Source organism: Astatotilapia calliptera, chromosome 10, assembly GCF_964374335.1.
Source record: "Astatotilapia calliptera chromosome 10, fAstCal68.1, whole genome shotgun sequence".
In the NCBI taxonomy this organism is placed as follows: Eukaryota; Metazoa; Chordata; class Actinopteri; order Cichliformes; family Cichlidae; genus Astatotilapia; species Astatotilapia calliptera.
In genome coordinates, this window is record NC_137431.1 from 19139112 (window position 1) to 19152152 (window position 13041).

The window sequence follows — 13041 nt, forward strand, 5'->3', positions numbered from 1 at the left end:
AGATAAATGTTATAATGCAAATTTGCAAAAAAAAAAAAAAGAAAAAAAACCCAAACAAAAAGAAACAAAACGAAAAAAAAAACCCAGCATTTGCATCAAAATAAAGTATTTCCAGCAGTGTAACTTGAGTTCTAAGCATCCTTTCGCTTTTTATGTTTGTCACTTGTGTTGTTTGTTGGTCTGTTTAGTTTGTAAATGCTTTGTTTTTTAACTTTTCATTCTCTTTTTGGCTGATTGTGAACCATTTTGGTCAACACTGTTGTTTTTAAAATGTGCTATAGAAAATTGTTTTGATTTGATTTGATACACTAAATATGAGTACATATGTGTGTATGAATATGTAGTTTCTCAGTTCCTTTCTTTTGAAAAATGTTTTCTTTGCCTCCCTACTCAAGTATTCAGTTGGAGTATACAAATATACAAAAAAACATGTGAAGTAAACATGTAAATCTTAGTCTGCCTTGGAATTTAAATCTGTATATTATTCTAAAATAATAATAAATATTAACAGCTCTGGTAGCTTCAACTCAAAGTTAGCTTTTTTAGAAAAACGACATCGCAGTTTTAAGTGACTTAAATGTATCTACTATTTACAGTGTTTAGTTGTGTTATTTTTAAAAATTTGAATAATTTTTCATTAATGATTCACTGCTCTATTTACAATAATAAACAATTAAATGACATAAATTCTAACAGGTTCACACTGAAAAATATTCCAAATTAATTCATGACAATGTGACACACCCACCTGAATTTCTATTTCCACGCTGTGATAGAGGTGAAATATAAATAACACATCTCTCACAGTACAATCCACTTTATTGCACTGCACACTTGACAGAGTCTCGGGTGAGTTTAGTTTTTTCCACAGCAACAGTGAAGTAACTCATTATGGTTTGTTATATTCTGCTCTTTTTATGTTTAGGGAAAGAAATATTTGCAATGGGAACAGAAGATAAAACCACTACCATGTTTAATAACACATTTGTTCGGCCTGCAAAATTTTATCTCAGTGGGTTTTCCAATATCCCTCATATTAGATATTACTATGCCTTCCTGTGTTTTGTCTACATCATGACTGTTTTGGGTAATGGTTTTCTTCTCTCAGTTATTTGGCTGGTGAAGACTCTTCATACTCCTAAATACATGATTGTGTTCAACATGGCTTTGACAGATTTGTGTGGGAGCACAGCTCTCATCCCCAAACTCTTAGATACTTTTCTGTTTGACAAGAGATACATCCTCTATGACGCCTGTTTAAGTTATATGTTCTTTGTTATGTTCTTTGCAAGTGTGCAGTCATGGACACTTGTCACTATGGCATATGACAGACTTATAGCCATTTGTTTCCCTTTAAGGTATCATAATATTGTGACAGAAACATCAGTTGCTGCAATTCTGCTGTTTGTATGGATTTTTTTAGTGAGTGTAATAGCAACCATGGTTGGGCTTGTTAATCGTCTCTCATTCTGTAGATCTTTGGTGGTTAACAGCTTTTTCTGTGATCACGGACCAGTTTATCGTCTGGCTTGTAATGATACATCTTTAAATTACAACATGGCATCTGCACTTATCACTATACTCATCATCATTCCTCTTATATTCATTATAGCCACATATGTCTGTATTTTCATTGCACTGAGCAGGACTACGTCAAGAAAGGAACGAATCAGAGCATTAAAAACTTGTACCTCTCACCTGATCCTTGTGGTCATTTTCTTCTTGCCAATTGGAATCACTAACATAGCAACAAGGGCCTCCTACATCCATCCTAATGCCAGAATGATAAATTCCACATTGACACACACCATACCAGCTTTGCTCGATCCTATTATATATGCTCTGAAGACAGAAGAAGTGATGATTGCAGTCAAGAAGCTTTGCAAAAGAACTTATCTCAATTGCATGAAAGCAAAAACAAGACCTAGTAATCACTGCTGTATTAAATCATAAAAGATTGTTAGAGTAGAATAAAGTCTTGTGTTCAAAACATATTACAGTTAAAGTACTCATAAAAAAACACAATGGAATAGTCATACATTATTCCAGTTGTTGCGTAATCCATTGTAAATACAATTTAAATATGGAAAACTATGAGAAACATTTGCAGCGCTCATTCTATGGCCTTTGTATTAAAGAATAGGAAGAAAAATCAATAAAAACTTATTTGACTGTGTCCAACAGATTATCTGCTTATTTTTTTTATGTGACTACATGAACATGTATACTGAAAATACTTTAGAACACAAAAGTTGTTTTAAAATACAAAAAATATTTTTGTAACATTCTTGACGTGAGGTTGTATTTTAGCATTGATTAAAGTTTTCAAAATAAAACATTTAAAGAAGAAGAAGTGTTTAAGTGTCATTATGTAGGTGTATGGGGAGGAGGAAAGTTGTAGTGGGGAACTGAAAATATTTTGATCTAAAAATTGGGGCACTGCAGCAAGACGAAAGGCTACAACATTTTTTAATCAGGATTATGCAGGAGGAGTAGTTATGTTACATCAGTGGAGAGTACGGGATAGAAATAAAATGTCTTGAAAACTTGAGTATTATTATTATACATATTGTATATATTTCCTCTCTTTCTCTCTACACACACACACACACACACTCATATATATATATATATATATATATATATATATATATATATATATATATATATATATATATATATATATATATATATATATATACATATATAATTATGTCTTTCTGTGTTGTCTCTGTATTGTGACTGTTTGGGGGAATGGCTTCTTCTCTGCTGACTCCTGAATGCATTATTGCTGTTGGAAAACCTTGCAGTGACTCTAAGTATCCCATCGTTTCATAGTTCATAGTTTGGTGTGTGTGGGGACAGACAAGACAGACCAGACAAGTTGCTCACCACGAGTGGTGTGGAAAACTAATCAGAGCAAATAAAGAGGTAAATATAGAGCATAGCAGCAAACCACCATTCTTCAACAGGAGATCTGACAAGGTTAAGGTGCAGACTGAGAAGTAGCAGTGTGGGTGCGATAATAAACTTTGACTGTTCTACTTACAATCAGCTGTTCACTGTTTCACAATGTTTCTGCCACCATCTAGTGGTTTGAAATTGTACTTAACTGTATTAAATATTAAAAAAAACTCAAACACATTTTTAATATTGAATTTTTTTCTCTCTACTTAAGATAAATTTGTAGGAAGCTTGCCTTTAGTTCTTGGTCTGTGCATTTAGTGGTCTTCTATGGCAAACCTCTACTGATTGGCATATTCTGTCACATTTTTTGTCCATCACATCAACACTGTGGTGCTGTTTTTTCACAGGAAACTAAATGCAATATGTGAAGTGCATACTCTGTAAAATTCTAAATAAAGACTCTACTTTACAGACTCTATTGTAGATCGGTCAGCAATCTGCTAATGAATCTAAATCTTAAAAGAAGTTTATTGATACATAAAATATTGATACATAACGTAATTAATCAAACTTACCTTTCAGGGATTGTTGCAATTTCAAATTTACCAGCGTAACTCATGAAACCCTGCACTGTACACATAAATCCACTAGAGGGCACGCTCTCATCATAATACCAGGATTACTGTCTTTCACTGCATCATGTGAATCGTGAACTACAGCATAATGTGCTGATATAATTGTATACAGAAGAGTACAGAACAAATGGCACACTGTTTGAAGTGTATGTTTTGATACCCATGTTTAAGTTATTCCTGATGACCTGAAAAAAATGGTGACAGACATTACAGAATGATATGCTAATATTAAATAATGAGTGTAGATTTATTTTATATACACTCAACAAAAATATAAACGCAACACCTTTGTTACTGCTCCCATTCCCCATGGGATGGACGTAGAGACCTAAAATTCATTCCAGATACACAATATAACCATCCCTCCCAAACAGTGGTCACAAATCAGTCCAAATGTGTGGTAGTGGGCACATCTGCTATATTGAGATAATCCATCCCACCTCACAGGTGTGCTACATCAGGATGCTGATCTGACATCATGAGTAGTGCACAGGTGTACCTCAGACTGCCCACAACAAAAGGCCACCCTGGAATGTGCAGTTTTTTGCACTATTGGGGGTCTGGGGACCCAGAACCGGTCAGTATCTGGTGTGACCACCATTTGCCTCATGCAGTGCAACACATCGTCGCATGGAGTCTATCAGATTGTCAATTGTGGCCTGTGGAATGTTGGTCCACTCCACTTCAATGGCTGTGCGAGGTTGTTGGATATTCGTGGGAACTGGTACACGCTGTCGTATACGCCGGTCAAGCACATCCCGAACATGCTCAATGGGTGACATGTCCGGTGAGTATGCTGGCCATGCAAGAACTGGGACATTCTCAGCTGCCATCTGCCCTGAACAATGTGAACCATGATTCATCCGTGAAGCGCACACCTCTCCAACGTGCCAGACGCCATCGAATGTGAGCATTTGCCCACACAAGTCTGTTACGGCGACGGGCTGGAGTCAGGTCAAGACCCCGATGAGGACGACGGGCATGCAGTTGAGCGTCCATGAGACGGTTTCTGACAGTTTGTGCAGAAATTGTTTGGTTGTGCAAACCAATTGTTCCAGCAGCTGTCTGGGTGGCTGGTCTCAGACGATCTTGGAGGTGAACCTGCTGGATGTGGAGGTCCTGGGCTGGTGTGGTTACACGAGGTCTGCGGTTGTGAGGCCGGTTGGATGTGCTGCCATATTCTCTGAAACGCCTGTGGAGACGGCTTATGGTTGAGAAATGAACATTCAATGCACGGGCGACAGATCTGGTTGACATTCCTGCTGTCAGCATGCCAATTGCACGCTCCCTCATTGCTTGTGGCATCTGTGGCATTTTGCTGTGAGACAAAACTGCACATTCCAGGGTGGCCTTTTGTTGTGGGCAGTCTGAGGTACACCTGTGCACTACTCATGATGTCAGATCAGCATCCTGATGTGGCACACCTGTGAGGTGGGATGCTATATCTCAATATAGCAGATGTGCCCACTACCACACATTTGGACTGATTTGTGACCACTGTTTGGGAGGGATGGTTATATTGTGTATCTGGAATGAATTTTAGGTCTCTACGTCCATCCCATGGGGGGCAGTAACAAAGGTGTTGCGTTTATATTTTTGTTGAGTGTATATGGTAAATGGCCTGTATTTATATAGCGCTTTTCTAGTCCCTAAGGACCCCAAAGCGCTTTACATATCCAGTCATCCACCCATTCACACACTGGTGATGGCAAGCTACATTGTAGCCACAGCCACCCTGGGGCGCACTGACAGAGGCAAGGCTGCCGGACACTGGTGCCACCAGGCCCTCTGACCACCACCAGTAGGCAACGGGTGAAGTGTCTTGCCCAAGGACACAACGACCGAGACTGTCCAAGCCGGGGCTCGAACCGGCAACCTTCCGATTACAAGGCGAACTCCCAACTCTTGAGCCACGATCGCCCCATATATATATATAAGCAAATAAAAATTGTGTAATGGGTCCAATTTGTAATACCATGAGTTCACAGTGTGGCACGGGACAGTTTAATCCAGGACTAGAATTCTCTCATAATGAGTGTTTATGCCAAATGATATCAAACAGCTCTTTTTAGAGTTCATAAATGAATTTTTAAATCATGTATAAGAGGGTAGGAAGATTGTACACTAGGTTTTACAAGACACATTTTAAGAGGAAGAAGACCTATCCTCACAAATTATCCTGCCCTGTTTTACCTAAGACATGATTACTTATGGTTTATTGAAAGTAAAACTTAATCCTCTTACCATCTATGCTACTTTTGACTCATCCCATATTCACAGGGGTTGCGCACATGTCCCTTTTGGGAATATTTCTCAACCTGTCACAGTCCCAGCTTTTAGCTTGTTAAACTTGTTAAAGACTCTCAAAATGTGAGAATAAATGTATCCAAAGGTTTCACTTGTCTCTCTCCAAAAGTTGATTCTGTTCATCTGGACATAGCGTTTTGTGGGAGAAACGTTTCGTCACTCATCCAAGTAACTTCTTCATTCTCCTGGGTGAAAATCAAATCTCAGGACGTACTACATTGTACGGATCACATTAACTTGGTGGACCGACACATCAAATTCACCAGGGAGAATATGAAAGTGGAAGGTTAGCCTTCTTAGACTGTGAGATTTCCATCAGTAATGGGGGACATCTAAAAGCTGATGTGTACCGTAAACCTACACATACGGATCAGTATTTAAGGTTTGACTCTCATTATCCACTGGAGCACAAACTGGGTGTCATCAGGACGCTACAACACAGAGCGAACACCATCCCCACTGACACAGCGGCCAGGGAGGCAGAAGAACAGCACATCAAGAAGGCCCTGAGTAAATGTGGTTATTCCAGCTGGACTTTTGTCAAAGCTGGAAAGGCATCTAAAGAAAACTCCAGCCGATCCAGGAGAGAAGGACAACGGCTGCCCAAGCAAAAACCTGTAGTGATCCGTATGTGTCAGGAGTATCGAAGCAGTTGAGACACATTTTTTCTAAACACCGGGTCTCTGTGGCTTTTAAACCCCAAAACACGCTGCGCCAAAAAATTGGTCCACCCCAAGGATCAGGTCCCCCGACACAAACAGAGTAACATACAACAGTATGTATGTAACAACAGTGTATGCTGTTAAGTGCTAGGAGGATTGCCAGGATTTATACATCGGGGAAACCAAACAACCTCTGGCGAAGCGGATGGCACAACACAGAAGAGCTACCTCGTCAGGCCAGGACTCTGCAGTCTATTTACACCTACAGGCCAGTGAACACTCTTTCAATGATGAGGATGTACACATCCTGGACAGGGAGGAACACTGGTTTGAGCGCGGAGTCAAGGAGGCCATTTACGTGAAAAGGGAAAGACCATCTCTGAATCGAGGAGGGGGCCTAAGGGTACATCTTTCACCATCTTACAATGCTGTGATTGCAGCCATTCCCCAACTCTCTGTGAATGGTACTCATGGCCAATGATCAGTGGTCTTTGATCAGCAGGTTTTGGTCAGTGGTTGTTGTTCAATGGTCATGAGAATTTGCATAATTATGATTAAGGAACTGACCTCCCAGCCCATTGTTCCTTCAGTGGGCTGGTTTCAGTCATTATGCAAATGTACTGTTTATAAGATTTGGGGAAAACTGCAGTCAGCTGAGACTGAAGAAGTCACTTGGATGAGTGACGAAACATTTCTCCCACAAAACGCTATGTCCAGATGAACAGAATCAACTTTTGGAGATTTACTTTCCTGGATGATTGAGAATGCATCAAGACGCTTCACTTGTCTGTCCAAATATTTCACCATGAACCTAGCATAATGAAAGAAAGGGGACGAAAAATAATAATTAACACAAAGCAAAGATACAGTCCACCACTGTGCTGTGTAATGTATACAAGGCCACCCTAAACTCTAGCCAAAGACATCCGTAGAATGATACTCAATTTACAATTTAAAGCAACTTTTGAAGTAATGTGTTTTAATGCTCTGTAGTACACTTAAATATGTTAGCTGAAATTAATACTCAGCTAACTAATTGATCAAACTTACTTTATCTAAAAAAAACGTAAATTTTGTTACATTTGTAAGTACGACACTCGAGTTTGAATGAAACACTGAAACAGATCATGTGTTAATGATTGATTAATTTGGACAATGATGCTTAGTTAGATGAATTGGGGAGAAGTGTACATTTTATTTTTTTTAATGCGGAGTAAGTTTACATACTATAATTTGTGCACATTTACAATTGTAGGATATTTATTTTCAACTATTTCAACTATTATAACTACTGTAGTATTTAAAATGTTTTAATTTTATATCATATACATCTGTAACATGTCTCCTGCAGAAGAAAACAAAGCACATGTTTGAGACATATTGTTGTTATGGAGGAGTTTGAAGACTCACGGGAAAAAGGAGTTGACAGTAGACCATCATTGCAGAATCCTATAATCTACTAAAGTTAAGGCAGAGCTAATATCCAGCAACAGCAGACTCTACAAGCTCTACAAAGACTGATTTAGAATTGATTGTTATTTTATGCATTAACTTTAGTTAGTTTAGTTTTAACTTTAGTTCTGAACAGTGTCAGTGCTCTGGTTTTGATATCTTTGGTTTTCAAAGAATATACAACAGGATTGATACAAGGTGGGATGCATGAGGCCAGCGACAGACTCAGAACCCGCTGATCTGGATGAACAACACCCAGAAAAAAACCAACTGTGAAAATAACAATAAGAGGAATGTAAAATATAGCAACAAGAATGAGATGCTCAGCACACGTGGCCAAAGCTTTCACCCGACTGTCCACAGATTTCATCCTGAACACTGTGATCAGGATGCTGACATAAGACAGAAAAATGAAAGTAAAGGGGAAAAAAAGTAACAAAACACTGAGAAAGGAAGCTGCAAACCACTGCATTGTGTTATCATTACAGGCAAGCCGAAACACAGGTGCATAGTCACAGAAATAGCTGAACACTCTCACAGACCTGCAAAAAGAGAGTCGAGTCATTATACCTGTTGTAAATCCAATTACTCCCATAACAAGAAACCATGTTATACTGATAGTACAACACATGCTTCTCACAGTGTTGATGGAGTTTTGACGCAGAGGGAAACATATTGCAATTAACCGGTCATAGGCAAGTATAGCAAGAGCAAATGACTCCAAAGATACAAACACATAATAAACATACATCTGTAGCAAACACAAGTTAAATGGAATGAAGTTGTTTTTGATGAGAAATATTTTTATCATGCTGGGAATGGTACAAGTGTTAAGAAACAGATCAATAACTGCAAGGTTGACAACAGCCAAAAATTTTGGAGTGTGCAAACGACGAGTAGAAGCAATGACATAAATCACCAAAATGTTAAACAGCACTGTAACACCATAAACAAACACCAGGAAGATAAAGTAGACACTGATGAAAGGAAATGTCTCAAATCCAATGATATAGAAACCTGGAGGATGAATGATAGCAGAGCTGTTTAAAACAGCCCTTTGAAAAATCATAGTTGAACTCCACCACCTGTGTTTGAGGACTACCTTAATAGTCTAAGGAACAGAAAATCATATTGTTACGTTAAATTACAGGTACAATTCACATGGCAGTTTAGTGAGCACATTTGAAGTCATGCATGTGTTAAAGGAGTGAATGCAGCTCACCTGATGTTTTCTGAAAGGATTGGACAGCACAGGCTGCAAGCATGTGGCTGCATGTCTGACCTCTTTACAGCGAAATATATACAGTATTTCTACACAGATCTCATGAGGCGATGCTTACAACTGTACCCAATTATTTGCACTAATTTGATCCATAGAGAGAGAACTGTGGCTTACTTTGATCACCAACTTTTCTTTTCCTCAAAACAAACTCATTCTAATTAATGTTTTAATGTTTTCTAAGTTGAAGCGTCTCACAGGACTCATTTTAAAATGTGTCTGACCAAGTTGGGGAGTTGCTGAAATATTATTGAGGTTGTAAACATGGGAATAATGTTTCTTTGACCAAAAAGCCAAGGAAAGTTTCTTAACATTAGTCCAAACAACCTTGTTTATTTAACAAATGTCAGAGTTTTACAAAATGGACAAACTATTTGTTGCTTTTCTCCTCTTGTTTGACGAGGAATATAATATACGTATATGTAGAATGAAAGTCTGAATATATTGAATGAAAACGGATGTTAAGGAGGCTCTTGCACTATCCTGTGTTTATATATGTACGTAATATTTTACTATATACTATAGTATAATATTATATATGTGATGTCGTTCTATGAGAAATAGCACTATGAATAAGTCTACAGGGAAGCAGTTTCTAAGTAATTAAGACATAATTCTATGGAAAATGCTAATACTAGTAACAGGGTTCGGTACGGTACTAGAGATGATAAAATCATAGAAGTCTGTATGTATTGAATCTGTAGGAGTGCTAAATAAGGAATATGTGGAATGAAATCTGAATTTCCTTTTTATAAACTTGGTAAATAGACTGGTTCTTATGCTGGTTCTTTCTACTCTGAGTGCTCAGAGTGATTTTATACAAGTTGTCTCATTCACTGATTCATACAAGCATTTTTTTCTGTTCTTTTCCTATGTAAGTGTTTTCTATCTAACATTCACAGACATTCATACTGCAGTGGAGCAGGATACAAACCAGTGGAGAAGCAACTTGGTTTGTATGAATTACTGAGTGAAGTGTAAAAAATATATGTCCAAATGGGATGCTGAAAGAAATGCAGTTTATTAGTCTTTTGGGGGGAAAAAAACATGTGAAAAGAAGAACTATGTAAAGCTACACTCCCTGAGGCCTGTTCAACTGCCAGGCCTGGCCAAAGTTAAAAGAACTCATGGGGTCTCTGTATTTCAGCCAATATTTCCAGTGACTTTAGCACTAAAGCACTGTACACTCAGCCTTCTGACCGAACACACTGATTTACTCATGAAATTTAATCTTTTTTCATCAACAAGTTCCTCTTCGACCTGTACTCTTCAACCACCTCCTCCACCTTCACCTAACTCAGAGCTGTTGTTCATTTAACGTCAAAACTGAATAATACTTCACTTAAATAGGACATGAAGTAAATATAACTCAAATTTGCTTACTACTCATACTTAAAAACAAGGAACGCAATTAAAATGCAGGTCACAATTTTATTAAAAATGAAACCAAACTTTAATTGTGCAGATTCTGTGTGGAGTTTGCATGTTCTCCCCGTGTTTGCGTGGGTTCCCTCCGGGTACTCCGGCTTCCTCCCACCGTCCAAAGACATGCAGCTTGTGGGGATAGGTTAATTGGATAATGCAAATTGTCACTAGGTGTGAATGTGTGAATGAATGTGAGTGCGAATGGTTGTCTGTCCCTGTGTGTTAGCCCTGCGACAGACTGGCGACCTGTCCAGGGTGTACCCCGCCTCTCGCCCTATGACAGCTGGGATAGGCTCCAGCGCCCCCCGCGACCCTGAAAAGGATAAGTGGAAGCGAATGGATGGATGGATGGATGGATGTTTGGTAAATAAAAACGGTTAAGTGCTCTCTGAATATATAAATATTCCAGAACCCAGAGAAGCTTGGAGATTGGCGAAATATATATACATCAACAATTTTCCAACTAAATATATTGCTAAAGGTGCTGTTGACATGGAATTCTCAGCAGATGTCAGTAACAACTCATCCCATCCACACATGCAAAGCAACAAAAACCATAGATTTCCTTAAATTATTTGCAATAATGAGTAATGACAAAGGGAAAATGTACTGAACACGCTAACTGAAATTTCTTTAATATGTCATACAGAAGCCTTTGTGGACAATGACAGCTTTTAGACGCCTTCTGTATGGAGAAACTAGTCCCATGCATTGCTCGGCTGTGATTTTGGCCCATTCTTCTACACAAACAGTCTTCAAATTCTGAAGGTTGCCTCCTAAGAACTCTGACCTTTAGTTCTCTCCATATTTTCAGTTGAATTCAGGTCAGGTGATTGGCTTGGCCATTCTAGCAGCTTTGTTTTCTGTCTCTAAAACAAACAGAGAGGTCCCCTGGCTGTCCGCTTAGGTTCATTGTCTTGCTGAAGCTTCCACTTATGTTTCATCTTAATCATCCTGATAGAAGGCAGCAGATTTTTATAAAGAATGTCTCGTTACATTTTTCCATTCATCCTTCCTTCAGTAATGTGTCGTGTTCCAGTGCCACAGCCCAACACCATGATTTTCCCACCTCCAAATTTCACCTTCAAACTTCACAATTAGTATGATGTTTTTGGGGTGATATGTGCTGCCTTTTCTCCACCAAACATAGTGTTTATTATGGCATCCAAAGAGTTCAATTTTTGTTTAATCTGACCAGACTATATCCTCCCATTCTTTTACAGGCTTGTCCAAATGTTGTTCAGCAAACTGAAAAAGCACATGCAACATGCTTTTTCTTTAGTAATGGAATCTTGTGTCATGAGTGTGCATATAGGCCATTGTTTTCTTTGACACAATTGTACCTGCTGATTTTTTTCACTCCTCTGTGTGAAATCTTGCGGTGAGCACTTGGTCGTGGCTGGTTTATGGAGAAATTGTGTTCTTTCCACTTCCGGATTATGGCTCCAACAATGCTCGCTGGAACCTTCAGTAGTTTAGAAATTCTTTTGTAGCCAGTGCCATCTGTATCTTTTGGTGCAATAAGGTTGCAAGGGTCAAGGACTCATTGGTTTTACCCATGATGAGATGTTTCTTGTGTAGCATCAGTTGGGACTGAACCAGCTGACATTAATTTGCACAAAGTGGCAGGATTGCTTACTAATCACTGATAGATTGCAGCTGGTGTCAGGTTTTTTTGCACCTCCCTTTCGTCATGTGTTCAGTATCGTGTCATGTGTTCAGTACTGTGTCATTTCTAACTAATTACACATATTTTATGGACATCTGTGGTTTGATTAATTTGCATGTGTGGACTGGATGGGTTTTCCCGACATCTGCTGAGAATGTCATGTCAATAAATAAATAAATATATTTAGAAATATATTTAGAAAATGGTGACAAGTTCAATACTTATTTTAACCATTGTATACATATGGAGTGTTACTTATGATGTGACAGTTAGTTAGTTTAGTCACAAAATTAGTCTAGTTAAATTAAATGAAGCTTATGTGTAAATCTCCTTCTAACAAGCTCTCCTTATTGAAATAACAGATGTGAAATCATGATTGGTTCATAAAAAAACTTTCAAATTAATCCAAATTTTAAAACTTCAATATTCACATTTAAAGTTCCATAATTTATCACAATGCTACTTATTACCTCATAAAAATGGTGTAAGTATTATGAAAAAAATTCACACAAGCCACCAAATTAATAATATGAAAACATAATTAACAGAATAGTGAGATAGATGGATTTCTTAAGTAGTACTTTAAGTAGTTTAAGAGTAAAGACATCACAGACTTTGTCGCTCCTCTTCTTGAATGATGTAAACATTATAGACTCAGGTTTACAGCACATTACCCTGTTGTCAGCCTTCTTGACACTGATTCTC

General features: G+C 38.2%; 2 protein-coding genes across 2 annotated transcripts; one reads left to right on the top strand and one right to left on the bottom strand.

The window, feature by feature from the left end:
- The first annotated feature begins 314 nt into the window (after nt 1–314).
- LOC113030953 (olfactory receptor 8G17-like) lies at nt 315–1953 on the top strand. The gene has a single exon (XM_026182764.2). The coding sequence runs from the start codon at nt 892–894 to the stop codon at nt 1951–1953; it is 1062 nt and encodes a 353-aa protein (XP_026038549.2). The 5' UTR covers nt 315–891.
- A 6098-nt stretch (nt 1954–8051) lies between these two features.
- LOC113030954 (olfactory receptor 2AT4-like) lies at nt 8052–9032 on the bottom strand. Its single transcript, XM_026182765.2, has one exon. The coding sequence runs from the start codon at nt 9030–9032 to the stop codon at nt 8052–8054; it is 981 nt and encodes a 326-aa protein (XP_026038550.2).
- Nucleotides 9033–13041: the final 4009 nt, after the last annotated feature.

Bases quoted from the DNA above. Each gene is read 5' to 3' on its own strand.
- LOC113030953 (XM_026182764.2), top strand. From the start codon at position 892: ATGGTTTGTTATATTCTGCTCTTTTTATGTTTAGGGAAAGAAATATTT.
- LOC113030954 (XM_026182765.2), bottom strand. From the start codon at position 9,032: ATGATTTTTCAAAGGGCTGTTTTAAACAGCTCTGCTATCATTCATCCT.